The 17,494-nt window shown below is 50.1% G+C and overlaps 7 protein-coding genes across 7 annotated transcripts; 5 read left to right on the top strand and 2 right to left on the bottom strand.

Annotated features, from left to right (window-relative positions):
- Positions 1 to 940: 940 nt before the first annotated feature.
- Positions 941 to 2,333, bottom strand: gldB (putative glycerol dehydrogenase (GldB)). Its single transcript, XM_032078589.1, has 2 exons — positions 1,890 to 2,333; positions 941 to 1,825 (listed from the first exon to the last, which is right to left on the bottom strand). Exons 1-2 carry the CDS (start codon positions 2,295 to 2,297, stop codon positions 1,256 to 1,258), a joined length of 978 nt encoding a protein of 325 aa, XP_031941310.1. The 5' UTR covers positions 2,298 to 2,333; the 3' UTR covers positions 941 to 1,255.
- A 1,277-nt stretch (positions 2,334 to 3,610) lies between these two features.
- BDV37DRAFT_122029 (phosphatidyl synthase) lies at positions 3,611 to 5,690 on the top strand. The gene has a single exon (XM_032078590.1). The coding sequence runs from the start codon at positions 3,983 to 3,985 to the stop codon at positions 5,441 to 5,443; it is 1,461 nt and encodes a 486-aa protein (XP_031941309.1). The 5' UTR covers positions 3,611 to 3,982; the 3' UTR covers positions 5,444 to 5,690.
- Positions 5,691 to 6,334: 644 nt separating this feature from the next.
- BDV37DRAFT_248538 (uncharacterized protein) lies at positions 6,335 to 6,760 on the bottom strand. The gene has a single exon (XM_032082002.1). It carries the CDS (start codon positions 6,718 to 6,720, stop codon positions 6,472 to 6,474), a length of 249 nt encoding a protein of 82 aa, XP_031941308.1. The 5' UTR covers positions 6,721 to 6,760; the 3' UTR covers positions 6,335 to 6,471.
- Positions 6,761 to 6,775: 15 nt separating this feature from the next.
- BDV37DRAFT_248537 (uncharacterized protein) lies at positions 6,776 to 7,245 on the top strand. The gene has a single exon (XM_032082001.1). The coding sequence runs from the start codon at positions 6,829 to 6,831 to the stop codon at positions 7,051 to 7,053; it is 225 nt and encodes a 74-aa protein (XP_031941307.1). The 5' UTR covers positions 6,776 to 6,828; the 3' UTR covers positions 7,054 to 7,245.
- BDV37DRAFT_248536 (uncharacterized protein) lies at positions 7,243 to 7,686 on the top strand (the record flags this gene model as incomplete). Its single annotated transcript, XM_032082000.1, has 1 exon — positions 7,243 to 7,686. A coding segment is annotated over exon 1 (287 nt), but the record flags the coding sequence as incomplete, so codon positions are not given.
- Positions 7,687 to 12,494: 4,808 nt separating this feature from the next.
- BDV37DRAFT_271707 (Leucine Rich Repeat domain protein) lies at positions 12,495 to 14,587 on the top strand (the record flags this gene model as incomplete). The annotated part of the gene is made up of 3 exons (XM_032084752.1): positions 12,495 to 12,699; positions 12,779 to 13,108; positions 13,170 to 14,587. 3 exons carry the CDS (start codon positions 12,495 to 12,497, stop codon positions 14,585 to 14,587), a joined length of 1,953 nt encoding a protein of 650 aa, XP_031941305.1.
- A 786-nt stretch (positions 14,588 to 15,373) lies between these two features.
- On the top strand, positions 15,374 to 17,377 carry BDV37DRAFT_283245 (TFIIH subunit TFB1 family protein; the record flags this gene model as incomplete). The annotated part of the gene is made up of 2 exons (XM_032087258.1): positions 15,374 to 15,515; positions 15,630 to 17,377. 2 exons carry the CDS (start codon positions 15,374 to 15,376, stop codon positions 17,375 to 17,377), a joined length of 1,890 nt encoding a protein of 629 aa, XP_031941304.1.
- Between the last annotated feature and the right edge of the window lie 117 nt (positions 17,378 to 17,494).

Raw genomic sequence — 17,494 nt, 5'->3', positions numbered from 1 at the left:
GTAGGTCGTCTAAGGTACTGTACCTCTCTGCCTCATACTAAGTGGGACCCCTCCATGCACACCTTTCCCATTTCATCTGTTTCCCCACCGTGGAAACCCGAGTTTATGATTGCATCCCACGTCATTCCCGACATGCCCTCTCTGGCGGGAACAACAAGGGTAGGGTTACGGACGTGTAGGGTTAGGTTTTGGAATGGTCACGGTTCCACTGGGTTGCACGGGCTTTACCGCATTGGGGGGTTCGGTGTTTTAGGGCTTTTCCGGATTTGCCCACCGGAGAGAGTGTCCAAAGGCTCCGGGATTTCCCGACCTTGTTGAGGCTTTTTGTTTCGCTGAGGTTGTATTGGTTGTTTTCTCTTCCGGCGTTGTATCTTCTGCCTATCTCGGTGGTACTTGTATTCGAGATCCTTACTGTATTGATGGTGGTTGATATTCCTTCTTGACCTACTGCTGTCTCCTAGGTTAGTATCTATTTTTACATTCATATTTCTTGATATATAGAGATCTATAACAGTACGACAGTAAGAACTCTCCTGCGAACTCCGTGTAACTATCCCAAAACTCAATTGAATCCATGAACTCAATGGATAGTAGTAATTAGTATTGTTGTATACTCGGGATCCATTTCTCTTGTTCTTACCGGGTCTGGCGCATAGCGTCATCCTACATAACTTACTAAAGCGCTAGCCGACCTGTCGCATGTCATGGAGGACAGTCCTCCGAGTCCACCTTTCTCATCTGTGCTAATTACAGTAGGGGGATGCACGTCGCAGGGGTAACTGCTTTCGAGGCATGGTTTCTGGGTTCCAGAGAGCTTCAACTTTCATTGTATTGGTCCTCTTCTGCTCTCACTTTGATTGCCCTGGGCGGCTAAAAAATTAATTCCAAAAAATTATTCAACCACCTTCCTAAATTCTAATTTTATTATTTTTGGGACTACTTGGGTATATTCTGTGTATAGTATTCTATTATTCTTTTTATTCGAATTTTTGTTTTTTTGTTTTTGTTTTATTTTTTTTGTTTCTTGCTTTTCTTGTATGGTACCTGGTAAATTTTTTTCTATGTATGTTATTTACAAAGTATTCCATCCAAGTTGGTCATGTCGTAGACCGTGTGACATTTCTTCGTTTGATACTATGGGAATAGAGTAGCCAATGTATACTATATAGGTTTTTGTCTGCCGAACAACTCTCCAAGTGTTTATGTCCCGCATAAAGAAATGAAGTCTATTGTCCCATCCAGAGCTGTCCTGCCTTTAAGCAGACAGGTTCTTGGCGGTCTCCTCAGGCCACACGTCGTAGCCGAAGGTGTCCTTCATGTTGACGAAGCGGAAGTGACGGCCCTCGGCGACCTTGTTGACGGCCTCAAAGTCCGCGTCGGTCAGCTCGATGCTCTTGTAGTTGGACTGAATCCGAGCGGGGTTGGAGCTCTTGGGGAGCACCACGTAGCCGCGACGCAGACCCCAGGCAATGAGCACCTGGGCCAGGGTGTTGCCGCCCTTCTGGGCGATCTCGTTGAGAGTCTTGTTCTCGCTGACCCGCTCGCCGGTGGTGGGCACCTGGTTCTGGGAACCCAGGGGCGAGTAGGCCGCGGGGAGGATGTCGTGCTTGAAGCAGTAGTTGACCAACTCCGTGTTGGGCAGGAAGGGATGGACCTCAATCTGGTTGACGTGAGGCTTCACCTCGGCGTACTTGAGCAGCTTGTCGAGACCCTCAATGGTCCAGTTGGAGACACCAATGGCCTTGGCCTTGCCTTCCTTGTAGAGCTTCTCCATGGCGCGCCATGTGGGCTCGGGGTTCTCAGTGAGGTCCTTGAGGATGACGTACTGTGATGATTCCGTTAGCTTTCGGGACGTGAAACTCGGCTGCGGAGCATGATATGGTCCATACCTTGCCGTCGGCACCAATCTTGGGGTGCTCCTGGTCCTCCTTCTCGGCGGCAATGGGCCAGTGAACCAGGAAGAGATCAACGTAGTCCAGGCGGAGTCTCTTCAGGGAGTTCTCGACCGACCACTGGACGTCCTCCGGGCGGTGGAGGTGGTTCCAGACCTTGGTGCAGACGAAGATGTCTTCACGCTTGACCGAGGGGTTCTTCTGGAGGAAGTCGTGGATACCGTCACCAACCTCGTCCTCGTTGAGGTAGAACCAGGCACAGTCCAAGTGACGGTATCCGGTCTCGAGGGCGGTCGTGACGGCCCGGTAGGTCTCGCCCTTGGAGCCCTCGCTGGCGAAGGTACCGAACCCGACGGCGGGCATCTTAACGCCATTGCTCAGCGTGTAAGTCTTTCCGTTCGACATGTTGGGCAGCTGTGATAATGAGATTTGGGGTGTGGGTATAGTGCGAGAGAAAGGAGTTCAAAATGAGAAGCTTTCAGGGAAACCAGGAGAGGGGTTCGTGGGTTGGTATAGTAGGAAAATATAACGAGAGGGGTATATTGGCGCGAGTCGAAGCTCCGCGAAAAAGGTGGGGTGGAACAACCACAACGACGAGGGGTTAAGTCCAATGATGGAATTCCCCTTAATTTCTTTCCTAGGGACTGGTTGATTGATCATTCCACTTTTACTTCTTCCGGCGAGCTCTCTTCCTTTCGGTGGTATTTTCTGGATCTTCTTTTCTACCATTCTCGGTTTCTCTCCAGACTTTGTTGATGTGGGAATGATGCGATGTGAAATTACAGACATCCAGTACGTACGATACTACACCTATACACCACCAGGTACACTCTCGACAGACAGACATACAAACAGCAGACATGCTAACGACGAGTTCTCTCTAGTACATCCGCAATCCCCACTCCATGACGGCATCAACAACCACCACCACCACCACCACCACCACCACCACAGCGGTTGCAGCGAGAGGAATGTAAAAGGAAATGAAATGAAATGAGAATGTACGACGGGACTCCACCAGCCGAGAAAGCCGCCATGACATCATTTGATTTCAGAGTCGAAACGGCGTGAGCGTTTGACCCGCTCGATCGTCATCGTCTCCATCGATCTCAAGCGCTTCCCATGGGTGGAAATCTTTGACGGCCAATTAATCGCCACCCTGGGGGGGCCGCTGGAACCTCTCCTGTCCAGTCACCGTGCAGGATGGCTTCATGCTGGTTCGGAGGATCAGCTCTCTGGATGCTCGTGCAGTGAGGGAGGGAAGACGCCTGGAGGGAGGGTGGTTGCAAAGAAATGGAAAAACCATCCAAAGAACAGACCTGACGGCCAATGGACCGGAGAAGCACTCCTTCTGCTGTAACCCTCCCGCCCCGCCATCCTGCACTGGTTCGGGATTAGCCTTAGGCAGCTCTCTGCAGCTTTTCTCTTGGTGGGGGGACTGAACTCTTACCTTCTCCGTACCTCAGGTATTACACTTTCGCATTACCGCAGGGTCCTTGGATGGTCCGTAATTTTACAATACGGGGGGACCTCAATCCACGGGTAACTTCCTTTACGAAGCTGGATTGGGCCTAGTGCGACTCCGCCGTACCCGCAGCAGGCGTATCTCTCTCCCCGACACCGAATCAGCTTGATGCAAATACCAAATTCGTTGATGACGATAATTCTCAGGAATTCATCGATGATGATACTCCTTCGACCAAAAAAAAAATAAAATAAATTATCCCAGAGTGGAGCCCTGGGCGATGATGGATGCGTGCAGGGTAATGAAACTAAAAAAATAATAATAATAATATCATCCTTCTTTTATGGAAATGGAATTGACCGCCACTGGCACGGTTGATATATTAGTATCAGACTTGCCCTCCTCGAACTCAAATGGTTATCATCTTTTCTACTCTACCTTTTCAGAACACTCCCAGGAGACTGCCCTATAGCTCGAGGAAGCTTGTTGGCTGTCGATCCGTTTATCTTTTTCCAGGAGTGATATCATCACCTCTTATATATACATCATCACCCCTCCTCCCCTCTATCTCCTCTCCTAGAGATTCCTGATCAATTCCACCTATCTATCTCGACTTATCTTCACAATGCCTCGCTTCGACGACGCTGACTTTGCTGTGGATCCCGCCCCTGCGGCTCCCGGTACTGCTCCAGCCCCCGCTGCTCGCTCCCCCAGAGATGGCCGTGGCAGCCTGGCGGGTTCTCTGCCCATCCCCAACGATGCGGGTGCCACCATTGAGATCCCCGCAACCCGCAGCTCCATCAGCGATGCTGCCCAGTACATGCACAACCTGAGCCTGGCTCCCTCGACAAGGGATCGTCGTGGCTCTCGCAACTCCTTCGGCACCTCCCTCCCTATCCCCAGATCCCCTCGGGTGTCTCGTCTGGCATCCGTGGTCGCCGCTGATGGCAACTCGGTTTCCCGCGACCTCCTGGCTTCTCAGGTCCAGGACATGTCCAAGGAGAAGGTCGCTGCTGCCAAGAACATGGCCTTTGCCTTCGATATCGATGGTGTGTTGGCCCACGGTAACCATGCCATTGAGCCCGCCAAGGAGGCCCTGAAGATGCTCAACGGTGACAACGAGCTGGGCATCAAGATCCCTTACATTCTGCTCACCAACGGTGGTGGTAAGACCGAAGCTGCCCGTTGCGAGCAGCTCACCGAGGTTCTCGGTGTCCCGATCTCGACCGACCAGTTCATCCAGTCTCACACCCCAATGCAGGCATTGGCTGAGTACTACGAGACGGTGCTTGTGCTGGGTGGTGAGGGCCAGAAGATCCGTGAGGTCGCCGAGAACTACGGCTTCAAGAACGTCGTCCACCCCAAGGACATTGTCGCCTGGGACCCCACCGTGTCTCCCTGGGGACACTTCACCGAGGAAGACCGCGCCCAGGCGAAGCCCCGCGACTTCTCCAAGATGAAGTTCGACGCCATCCTGGTCTTTGCTGACTCTCGTGACTACGCGACCGACATGCAGCTGATCCTGGATCTCTTGCTCGCGGAGGATGGCAAGTTGTTGACCCGTGCCAAGGACCCCGTCGCCTCTCGCATCCCCATCTACTTCTCTCAGGGTGACCTGATCATGCCTACCGACCACCAGGGACCCCCCCGTCTCACCCAGGGTCTTTTCCGTATCTCCATTGAGGCTCAGTACAAGGCTCTCACCGGCGTCGACCTGGAGCGTGTCGTCTACGGCAAGCCCGAGCGTGCCACCTACACCTACGCCGACGAGGTCCTCAAGTCGTGGATGGAGCAGATCCACAACGAGAACCGTCTCCCCAAGAACATCTACATGGTTGGTGACAACCCCGCATCCGACATCTGCGGTGGTAACATGTACGGCTGGAACACCTGCCTGGTCCGCACCGGTGTCTTCCAGGGCGGTGACAACGACACCAACAACCCCGCCAACTTCGGTGTCTTCGCCAACGTCTTGGAGGCCGTCAAGGCTGCCGTCCGCAAGGAGCTTGGCCAGGAGTTCAAGTTCAAGTGGAACCCCAAGGTTAACCCCGTCACCGGCGGTGACAGCGGCTCCGCTGTCGAATAAACGACGATCATGCCCAAAACCTAAAAGGAACAAGGAACTTCCGTTTCACTGGCGTTTGGTTGATTCCTTTTGATATGCTTCTATCTACTATATTTTCTTTCCCCCACTTTTGATGCTAGACCCCAGCGTCTTTCACGGCTTCTCTTTTTTTTTCACGGGTTTGAACTTTTGATATCCATGGTCACCATCTAGCCTGAAACCAGCAGTGCGATGGTGGATCTCTTTCCTTACATTCTTCAATTTAGACTGGGTTATATTTATGTGATGATGCAAGGGCATCAATGAACAAGTCTTGTTTTAAAACATCATGAGGTTCAACTGGGTTTAGATACACGTATAGATTTCTTTGGCTTAGATTTTAGCAGCAATTGAAGCGCCTGTGGCAGCACAACCACAAGGAGAAACTCTGTTTCAAACTTCTTTCTCGAGTCGTTGACGACATTCTGATGTAGACGAACTTAAAGCTTAAACCCAATCACTCAGGGTAGTCCATTCATACTACGCAGTAGATCAAAAGGACCCTCGAAACATGAATGCCAACCCTCTGGAAACACGTAATCTCCCAATTCCTCCATCCACCTCTACATACATCCCTCTTTGAAAACAATAAAACTAGAAACCCATGTCCACCTCCCCAGAAGAGAAAAAAAAAAAGTAAAAAATTAAATAAATAAATAAAACTCTGCCACAGAGTTTTTTACCAACGGGATATCCCGGCATATACCGATGGGCTAATGCATGGCGTGTTTCGCGTTCGCTTAGAAGCAACCTAACCACAGCCACACCCGAGAAGAGTCAAACATGCCTCCGAAGGATGCTCGGGTATATTTGCCATCCATCCCGTGTTCGGGTCGGCGTGGCGGACCGGAAAAGACCTGACGGGAAAGAATTTTTAGACTTCAAATGGCAGGGTTGCATTGAATTTACTGACATCTTCGTGTATGTATTTGCCACGTGGGGGTCCGTAACTGATATGTGAGGTATTTACTATGTAGGTTTTCAAATACGGCGGTGGAAATCCGAGTCGTCTATGTATAACGTATACTGGTGTATTGTTGTTTCTGGTGGAGGTTCGACGCATCTCGGATGTTGGATCCGGATAGGTATGTAGAGCTGTTGGAGAAGTTGGATGGGAGAGTAATCGAGCTTGTCTTTTCGGGGAACTGAGGAGAGGATGTAGATTGTTTGCTTGAGTTGTACAGCTTTCTTGCGAATTTTTGCTGTAGGTATAGTGACATCCTGTACCTCATCGTCGATCTCGATCTTATCTGCTTCATATAGTAAAGTCGATCTGCGAGACAGTGCTATACTCTGTATTATAATATCATGTGTGTTGAATTGAACCAGCTTTAGACCAGTTATGCCGATAAATACTACACACTACAATGCCCCATTGGCAGCGACACGCTAATCTATACATACACTACTCTACCACCAGAACCCACTCATCTCAACCTCAAGAAAAGAGTACACGTCGAAAACTCATTCACTCAGCCCTAACTCCCTCCCAAACTCCCTCAATGCCAAAAAAAAAAAAAAACACATACACACAACCAAAGCACAGCTCCGATAAACTAATCCCTGCACATCCAAACCCCATATTCCCCTAGAAGGCATGCCAAACCCCACCATTCCCAAACCGAGATAGACAACCCAGACTTGCTGTTATCAGGTTAGATCCCTCACTTAGTGCCCTGCAAAGACCGCGATACCGACTCCTGAAATGGGTTAGCAAAGATCAAGCCGTCACGAGGGAGATCTTATCAATCTGGCGCGCCCCCACAGCCCTAATCTCGATCTGGGGATCAGCGAGTGGGTAATGACATAGGAGGTTCCGGATTTCTCAGTACATGACGTGCGTTTGTCTGCGGTTCCTGAGTGGTTGCGAGAGCGGGTATCAGAGTGAATCTGGATGCGTGAGAACTGGTGGTGTTCTGGTGGGCTTTGCTTTTCTGGGTATGTAGAAGGGGTTATGGGGTTGGTTTTTCTGAGGCTTGGACCATCGGTTCTTTCCTCTTGTACTGAGGTTTGGGGATACTGGTTTATTGGTTTTTGTGAGTGTGAATGGTTTTGTTATGAGTCATATATGTTGTTGTTGTTGTTCTCGTGGATCTGTAGGGTTCGTTTTTTTTGCACCTTACAACTTTCAAATGTGAAGACAAGACAATCACCGAACACAGAAATCGGGGTAACTAATGACTAGTCATACGTATGTCGAATATACAGTAGCTTGCAATTGGAACCCGTAAGTCCTCCTAGTTGTATTTGACCTTCAATTCTACCACAAATCGTGCTTTCCTTCCACCACCATGTCACACCAGGCTATGTTTTTCATCGAACACATTTCCCACCAAGGGCCAAACTACAGCCCAAACTTTTATGCCTCTTTTTTTTCTTTCTATCTATTTCTGAGACCATAATCAAAGGCAGGATCCCCTCTAAATCTCTGAAGTTACACTCCAGGCTATGGTTATATGGTCATCACACAGACTAGATACTACTGCCACCAGAAGTAGCAATATATTGATATTCCAGTCTGAAACTATCATATATCTATTGAACTCTCATGTCCGAACTGGCATCTGCGAACCTTCATGCAAGTAGGGTAGAAGAACAAGATAGCGATACTCTTTGTGTTTTCTAGGCCTGGCGACATGCACAGATATTCATACGTAGCTCAATGAGTATACATCTTGATAACTCTGTCCTGGAGACCTGTGATATGGGATATGTTGCCTGTTTTTGTTTAAGAGACACATAGATACCTTTACAGAAGTTCAAACTCCAGGTAAAATGTCTCGACAGTATTACCTACCCTGTAGTCAGGATTCTTCCAAAATGCCACTGTCATGCATTGTCAACCGTTCAATGGATACACCTGGTCCACTTCATCGAGACACTCAGTATGAATTATGTTTCTTCCTCTGTTGAGATGCTATAATCAAGGCAATAACTCCATCCGGAAGGGCTGTCCGAACGTCGCAAACGACGAGGCAAGCCCTATTCAGGGAAATTTATAATCCTGGCCAGGCTTTATTGTACGTTCAGCATGAATTTAACAACCAGAATACTGGGAGAGAGAACGACCGTCTATGAAAGAAAACATCCTTTGGCCATACTAAGTAATTTACATAGTGAGGTGGGGGGAAATCGTGCCGTTCAGTCTGAGGATTTCTTGATCGTGGAGATGTGCAATCAAGGCTTCAGGATAGCCCTCCTTCCCACCCTAATGCGGTTACTAAGATTAGAACTGCCATATTTCAAGGCCCTAGTATTGTTTCACAGGGTTCTACTGAACATAGGGAAATTGAATTTGCCGAGAATCCAGACATTCTTGGGTCATGCATCGTCATGCAAGGACTCTTCAAGGGAAACAAGAATCAAGTATCCGAAACAGGTTTCGCGAGCATTGCAGTCAAACTTGTGGACGTTGTTTTTGGAGATATGCGTAAGGTTTTTATCGATTTCTTTAGTACCCCTTGGGTGGGTGGTATATAGGTACTTTACTAGTGGATCTCTTTGTGTTATTCGTGCAGCCTTCTTGGGAAGTTGGCGTTAAGTGTTTGGTTGGTTGGAATGGCCTTATTTATCGGTAGGTAAGGCGTGAATAGTGCGTATGTGTGGTTCATTGTTTGTCCTAGTTAGATATGTCAATATATTGCTTGAACGATACGATACGTTGAGCTCCAGCAAGGTACTAGTGATAGACTATCTCGACTATCGAGTATAGTGAATCGAAGACTGAATGGATGGACATAAATACAGGAGTTAACTGGGGTGATTAAAAAAAGCTGGAGATTTCCGATAGAGCTGTTTAAAAGGCTAGACTAGATGAGACAATGATTGCCTAACTTGGATAGGAGGATGGATATCCATATAGAGACGGGATAGCGAAACTGCACTTCTGCATCCTACCGTGGCAGCTTGATTCACGACCTTCTCTCAGCACCTGCGAAATACATTGTCAGAAAGATGATCGGCAGTGACCACTCTCGGGATTCAATAGGGTTAGCTCGGTTGTCGCTCCTGCGCCTCAAACACTATCTATCAGAGAGGATGTTAGATGTCGTGAGCTAACCTGCTGCCGGGAGCTCGGCGTAGAATGTCTGACATTCACAGAAACGCCGAGTCTCAGGGGTTTTTACAGGGGAAGCCCTGGAACTCTAGGCCATATCTGTGGTTGGCTCGAGCTATTGGGAAATATGTATATATCCCAGGCGCACTTCTACAACCCTAGCTACACCCCTAGTCAGTCTGATACAATGCCATGGGTAGAGAGACCTATAATTCTATAGCAGAAAATGGAATTGGAAGCACCCAATTCACCCAGGTTGAAACGCGATTGTTTGATCCCGGTAAAATTTTTGTCAGTACGGTTGTGCCATGGGGTCCCGAGATGGTGTGATGGTGGATACGTTGTCAGAAGCACATGACACCTTGTATATTGGATTTTAGCCAGCATTGATTCCGTCATTCCCCTAAATATGTGCTGTTCAGTGAAGCGACGCCAGCATGCCAATACCTGTCAAGAAAGCCTGTCACAGAGCACTAGGGCTTTGAGGCTCCAGTGTGATACAGATGATGTAGGTTTCAGTCCCACAGGAGTTTTCTCAGACGGTAGTGGGATCCGTGTTTCTTTCTCTGAATCGTGACCGTGACACAGGTCATCGAACCACCAGTAGGCGGAAAGGAGGGCTGGATGCTCGGAGCAAACAAGGGGTCTGGGCAAACAGCGGCGATCAACCCAATAGAAAGTGGAGGAGGTTAGGATTCCCAACAGCTCGGCGTACATGATCGGGACTCTTGGCAGCCTTGACTCAATATTGGACCATGGTCCAGCGTACATATCCTATACTGCTCTCGTTCAAAAGGTTTGGGTCGTATGTGTCAATCCACGGCCGGCAAGGGGGCAAGAACGACCCGCGGAGTCAGACGATCGAAACACTAGAGGAGTTGCACTAAGCACGTTCCATCATTAATGATTCTCGAATGGGTGGGGGGATGTGGGATTTCTCCATGGTGATCGAGTCGGATGCTTTGGAAACTTGGGGTTGTCAGCTTCACTAATGGAATTAATTAGTTCGTTCGTTACTAATTATTGAACTGTCAGTCCGATATGCCGGGGAGCTGGGGGGCTCGGTTTTGACTTGAGGACCGGCCGGTCTCAAGCATTTCCCCTCATGGGGGGAATTGACCAATCCGAAGTAGGTTCAACCTGGGACAGCCAACAATGGAAGCGGAACTATGCACCTTTGGGGGTTCATAGTCGGGAGACCATGGTTAGCGAGATGACGAGTCTTGACGCTTGGGTCATGGCGAGAGAGTTACGAGATTCCAGGGACATCAGTTGCAGCCCTTTTGCAGCTTAGCTCTCTCCGCACCGGTCACGGGACTCCGTCCCAGCCCCAGGCGGCCAATCACGGCACGGGAACCAGAGAAACTATTAGGTAAGGAAAATCTTCGCGTTGAACGTGGCTGCATTTCTGGGGTATTTTTGCTTTTGGCGACTGGGGACCAGATCGCAAAGGTACTCTCCATGGGTTTGGCGACTCGTCGGTGGTACTCTGATTGAATTAGACACCCAGGAATGCTGTCGAGACTAATCGGATCGGTTGGTTCTCCCTCCCCCAGGCCCTGGCGATGCATTATGATACAATCAATACATAAAGCCATCCGCCGTTGTTGTTCATCGGTACCAACGGGCCCCAGGTCACGGGGCCGGTCGGGGGCGATTTTTCATTATGTCATAGAATTTCCGGGCGGCGATCCCGAAAAAAGTAATCTAGCGCTTATTTAGTTTAGTATTTGATCTCATTTCTGCTTAATTAATTAATTCGATGGTCATCGTTCTGCGTTGTCTCGATCGAAAGGGGGATTGTCTGCTGAGCTGGCGAACTTGCTGTCCAGTCGAAATCGTCTTGGAGATTATTCAGACACATAGGATTTTATTTTTTATCTATTTTATGTTGTATTGTTTTCGTTTTATATCTTCAGATTCATTGGCATCAGATAAGAAGAGAGAGAGAAAAGAGAAGGAAGTATAGAATATGTACTGGAATTCCGCGCTGACAAGGATCTCCGGCACCAACGGCCTCGCTGGGCCAGAACTGCAGAAGGATTCCCTCTTCGATTTTCTATAGTTTTGATTCGATCTATTTTTAATAATAAGGGTACAGTAGAAAACTGATGGATAGCAATACCTTAATCGTATCTGTATGGAAATTTAGGTTCCCCTTCTAGCGAATTCGCCGCATTCATCATTCAGTCATGATCATTCACGCCGCCCCAGTGACTCTGGCCTCTCTCGCTCTCTTTCATTTTTTCCCATGGCTCCTCTTTTCCTGATATTTCCATTATTCATGGTTTTACCTTTTTAATGCCATTAACTCCGCTGGTACGACAAATAGTTTTTAATTTTTTTTTCCCCCTTTGGATTCTCCATAACGCCTTACTTAATAAAAACTTGACGTTTTTTTTATTCTATCCTTTATCTTTTTACTATTATTTTTTTTCTGCCACTCCGTCCGGACTTCTTTCCTGATTCCTCACCAACCACTGATCTCACCATCATTACCATCATTATCACCCTCCGCCAGCCTCTTGACCACAAAGCTCAACTCAGGAGATCTTTCTACAAATCAGAAGGATCGTCGTCACTCCGTGAGACGATCAGCTAACGTTCACTTGCGAAACGGATCCTTCTGCACCCATCAATAGTGTGCCCGCCTCTCGAGGAGGCGCGGCCGTCGTTCCATCCATAGCATTCTGTGACTAACAGCTTCACTTTTCTGTCTCCTCTTCCTATAGTCTGGTCTTGTACCCCCCCCTCGGCCTTAATCTTAATCGTCCACCGGGAAAGTCTGTGTGGAATCCGGGGAAGGAAAAGCTTTTTTTCTTTTTCTTTTTCTTTTCTATTACCTGACATTCGGATTTTTTTTTCCCTGGTCTCCTCCCCTGGTCTTCTTCCTCTTCCACCCCCCCTCGCCTTGTAACGTAACCTCTCCGGGACCTGTGCCCTACAAGCTATATAGAGAGGCTTCCGCTGTCCACCATGTCCTCCGCCGCAGTCCCTCCTGCGCTCTGCACCCACAAGCCTCCCACCATTGCACTACCATCTGCTCTTCCCGGAGATACTTCACCGTCCAATCTATCCCGCGACTCGTCGCCTCATTCATCCGCGTGTTCCTCGCCAGACGGTTCCAGATCGACCAGTCGCCGCCGTCCGTCGGTTGGTTCGATCAAAGAAGACGTTGACGGTATGTCACCACCGCGCATTCCACTCGGTCGCTGGGACGCAAAGAGCCGTCGCTGATCTGTGTTATGGTATTCCTATAGGCATTGCTCAGTCCTTCGTGGATACGCATATCGACCAGCCTTCCCCAGAACAGCCGAAACAGACGCCGGTCGAAATGCAGCAAACCCCCGACTTTTGCTGCCCCTGTGGCGGCTTTCTAGGCTGGAAGCAGATCAGACTAGGTGGAAAGAGTCTCAGTAGGAGCTACAGCGATTTGCGGGCTCTCGGTAATATGCATGCCCGCGGCTGGGCCTGGGAAACTTCTCCGCCGCCTGTCAAAAATCCGCCACCTACTAAGACCTTGCAGGTGGAACAGCCGAAACCGGCCGCTGGCTTGTCTCGTCTTGAGACCCTTCCCTCCGAAGTGCTCGGTAAGTGCGGACTCCATCCTGCCGTGGCCGTGATACCGGTCTGCTAATGAACCGCTACTAGACCAAATCATATCCTGCTTGGCGTTGGACGTACCTCCCAACGGGTACACGCCACGAAACGTGGACCTGATCTCGTGCCTGTTGGCCTCCCGGACGTTGCACGCAGCCACCCTGGCGGTGTTGTACAGGAACATGACCTTCCCGCACTCCGTCATCTTTTCCAAGGCGCTCAACCACATGTCTCAGTATCCCGCGTTGGGCACGTTGGTTCGTCGCCTCGACTTCTCCCACTTCACCTCGGTAGGTTTGGGACGCACCAAGCAGATGAACGCCGAAATCCAAAACCTTACCTCGAAGACGCTGCTGAAGTGTCTGGACCTGTTGCCGAACCTGAAGGAGTGTTTGTTGCAGGAGCATGTGGAGGGTGACCTCAGTGTGGAAGTGGTGCAGAAGCTGCTCTTCGGCCTTCCAAACCTCTTCGCCGTCGATTTCTGTGGCTGCTCAACCCAGTCCTTCTCGGCAGTTTTTCAGGAAGCATTGATGACGGGGTCTGGTCTGCCAATGGCGATGCCAAACCTGAAAAGGGTCTCGCTGCACGAGTGCAGCAGTCTCCCGGCGTCGGTTTTTGAGGCCCTTTTGCCCCGCTTGGTGAACCTGACGCACCTGGATGTGACTCACACACAGATTAGTGAGGCGGCCCTGTTCTCGATCCCGAAAACGGCGAGAATCACCCACCTGAGCCTGTCTCGCTGTACTCGTCTGCAGGGATCGAGGGTGGTACAGTTCTTGACCACTCATCCGGCTGTGTGCGACTCGCTGGTTTCCTTGAACCTGATGACCGACCCGACGCGGAACCGACTTCTGGAAGAAGACGATGTCCATGCGCTACTTCCCCAGTTACCCTCCACGCTTCGCTCCCTCAACATTGGAGGCGCGAAGGTCAACTCGGCCCACGCGCAAGCGCTGATCCCCTTGACCAAGCATCTGGAAGAGCTCGGACTCGGTTCGGCCGAACTGTCCGCTCAGGACATCAATCTTTTCTTTAAACCACCACCCCGGGCTGCCATGGACGTGGATGGATCGGCGGAAGTGAAAGAAGAGGATTGGGTCCCGCCGACGCTTTGCTATCTGGACCTCACCAAAGCGCCTCTGTTGTCGCTGGGAACAGTCTTCAACCCCAGTTCGTGCCTGCTGCTTTCGCAGCAAAGCTATCCGCTGCAGGTCATCGAGTTCCACGAGAAGCTGATCGCTCCTTTGCGGGAGAGAACCAAGAATGCCCGAACGTCCCTCGGCTGGACCGTTCGTGAGCTCGGTCGACGGGGATGGTACGTCCGTGATCCGGCTTCGATGCCCCTTCAAGTACCCGACGACGGCTCTCGCTCCTGGAAGATGGGTGCCAGATGGTGGGGAGCAAGAAAGATCCCCGTTGCCGTCGGGGAGGTCGGCGGCATCTATGGGCACTACATGTTCAAGAAATGAGGGGGCATGTTAAAGGACAGGAAATTTGCGTTTCTTGCTGTCCAAATCTTCCATGGGATGAATGATAATACCCTACTTTGTTACAATTTTCGTTTTGTCGGTGGCGCGCTTTGTTCATCTATTTCCTCTCCTATCATGGGCGCTTCTTGTTTGGCTATATCCGGGCAAATTGTACAGGGAAGCATAAGCGATCAAAAGTCGGTGGATTCGATGTTATGCCTCATGATTAGCTTTTGCTTGAGTTGTCTGCATAGCGGGAGCGATGTTCTTTTGAGCGTTAGGATTTGTCTGAGTGTGGTCTTGTCTTTGCGTATTTTCTGGTGTTTGCGATATCCCCATTCTTCTGGTTGCATTGGGTTATTACGAGTTTTGCTCATTCGTTTTGGTTTTGCAAGGCGAAGGATGGCTATTTCTGATATTACTGTACTCAGACCGTGTCGGTTCATAATGCATTCAGATTATAATTAGCAGTATACTGCTGGACCTGTGAAAAGTAATATTGCTACCTGAGCGTAATGCATCCTGAATGGGGGAACTTAGGGCTAAAGGCGGACAATGGGTCACGTGTCGATGCGGTCATGCTCAAAGCTCAACTTGTTGCGGAGCTTCAATTTCTCCGTGAGACCGTCGTACCTCTATTTTTTTTAACCTCTCCCACAAAGTGGTCCCCCCGTTTAGAAGGCCTTTGACCTTCCACTCTCGGATTCTCCGTTGGGACTTTTTCCTCCCGATGGGTGGATTCCGATACGCCGCCCTGGACAGTGGACGCTGTCGAGTTCGACGACGATGGCACCTCCGAGCGGGTCGGCGGCATACAAGAAGAAAGATGGCACCCTGACCATGTCCCAGGATCGCCAGTCGGTCTCTTGGATCCCGGCGGCTGGTGGTGCGACAGGAACGATCACGCTGTCTGTTGCTCAGATCACGAGTGCGTACCCTCTCACCCTACCTGGTCGAAAATATTTGACAATCGGAGGCAACCTTGGCCACCGGAAGCTTCTTCGAAGATGAGGCGGGACTTTTACTGACCGACCATGGAAAGATCTACAACAGACTCCGGCAAGTAACCCCAAAGTCATGCTGAAGATTTTTGTCCTTCCCCCAAACACGCCAGAGAATTCCCCCGAACAGTACGTCTTCAACTTTACCGCTGGAGCCAACGCGCGCGCGGAAGCGGACGCCATTAAAGATGCACTCAGCGCGTCCATTCAAGCAGCAAAAACGGCTCAAGCTGCGCCAACACCGTCTCCTGCCCCTGGCGCGGGCGAAGGTATGTCAACGGCCATGGCGGTTGCCAGTGCCGTCTCGGCCAAGAGCAGCTGGGATGACGACAAATGGCTAAAAGGAGATGTGGAGCTACAACAGTCATTACTTAAGTCGGATCCGAACCTGCAGCGCATGTTCATGGAATCGCTGCATACCAAGCCGGATACCTTGACCGCGGGTCAATTCATGTCGCAGTTTTGGTCGAACCGTATTCATCTTTTGCGCGCCCATGCCATTGAACGGTCGCAGACGAGGGGCTCTTACAATGTTCTATCGACGCTGAAGCCGCGCGTGGAGGATAATGTGACCAAGTTAAATATCAGCAAGGAGCAGATCCAGTTGATTTTCAACCAGCACCCTCTTGTGAGGCGTGTGTATGATGAGAACGTACCCAAGTTGAGCGAGGCACAGTTTTGGTCCCGGTTCTTCCAGAGTCGACTATTCAAGAAGCTGCGTGGAGAGCGGCTTTCGGAGACTGACGCCACCGATGCCATTCTGGACAAATACCTGCAGGCGGACGAGCATGGTAATTTCCCACGGGAAGCTCACGTTCCGCATTTTCTTAACCTGGAGGGAAATGAGGTGAATAACAGTCAGCGCCGGGGAAATCGACCTGATCTCGATATGAGATGGTCCGCACCAGACAAGGTGCCCATTATCCGAACCCTGAACAGTCTAAGTGAGAAGATCATGGCCAATGTCGCACCGGCTGATGGTGATCCGCATGCGCCAGTCGGTATGGATGAGGATACATATAACGAAATACAACTACGCGATTTGCGCGGTGATGAGGAGGCAGACCGCGTCCTATTAAATATTCGAGACCAAAGCCGGTTTTTCTCCTCCCAAATCAAGGACTCCGAAGACGAACAAAACAGACTGTTTGCCCAACAAGATCCGGAAAAGATTCTTAGCGAGCTGCGCAGGGAAATTGAACAGAATTTACCTGATGATGGTACTGCGCCACTGGGCAGGCTTGTTGAGCCGGAAGAACTTGACGACGAGAAGGCAGACAGCCAACAGCCAGGGTCTAGAGCCAGTCTTCAGAAGTCTTCAGCTCAGATAATCGCTGCGATTCGAGATCGTCGAGCCCAGACGGATGTGTCCTCCACTACTAGCACATACGGTCTGTCGAGTAGCCTCTACGATCGCTTGACGTTGACACATGCTACTACGACGGAGTTCCTACACCAGTTTTGGCAGGCATTCCTGTCAGGCAACCCTGATCGTGCGGCAGAAGTATCATCCTTATTCGACTCGTTGAGTCGGGCCATGGAGCGAATCAAGGCAGTAGCACAGGATGCCGAGGCAGAGCGACAGGTGGAGGTAGACCGGCGGAAGCGTCATGCGCGAGAGGTCATGGAGGCGACAGGCAAAAAACCTCGACTCAATCTATCGAACATACAGGGTGGTGAAAAAGCGGTCAACCAATTGATGGGGCCCACTATTCAAGCACTAGAAACAGCGCAGGCGAAGTATAAGGCAGCGTTAGCAGAAGAGATGAAGGAAGCATCCGCGCAATGATGTATAATAGAACCCTTAGATGAACAACTAGTATCTTTGCAGTAATTCAAACCACACCCCAAGTATTTGACACTCAAATTGACTCTGTCATTGCAGCAGAAACCACTAGTGTAAGGG

Source organism: Aspergillus pseudonomiae, assembly GCF_009193645.1.
Source record: "Aspergillus pseudonomiae strain CBS 119388 unplaced genomic scaffold BDV37scaffold_34, whole genome shotgun sequence".
Lineage (NCBI taxonomy): Eukaryota > Fungi > Ascomycota > Eurotiomycetes > Eurotiales > Aspergillaceae > Aspergillus > Aspergillus pseudonomiae.
This window is presented reverse-complemented; position numbering and strand designations above follow the sequence as displayed.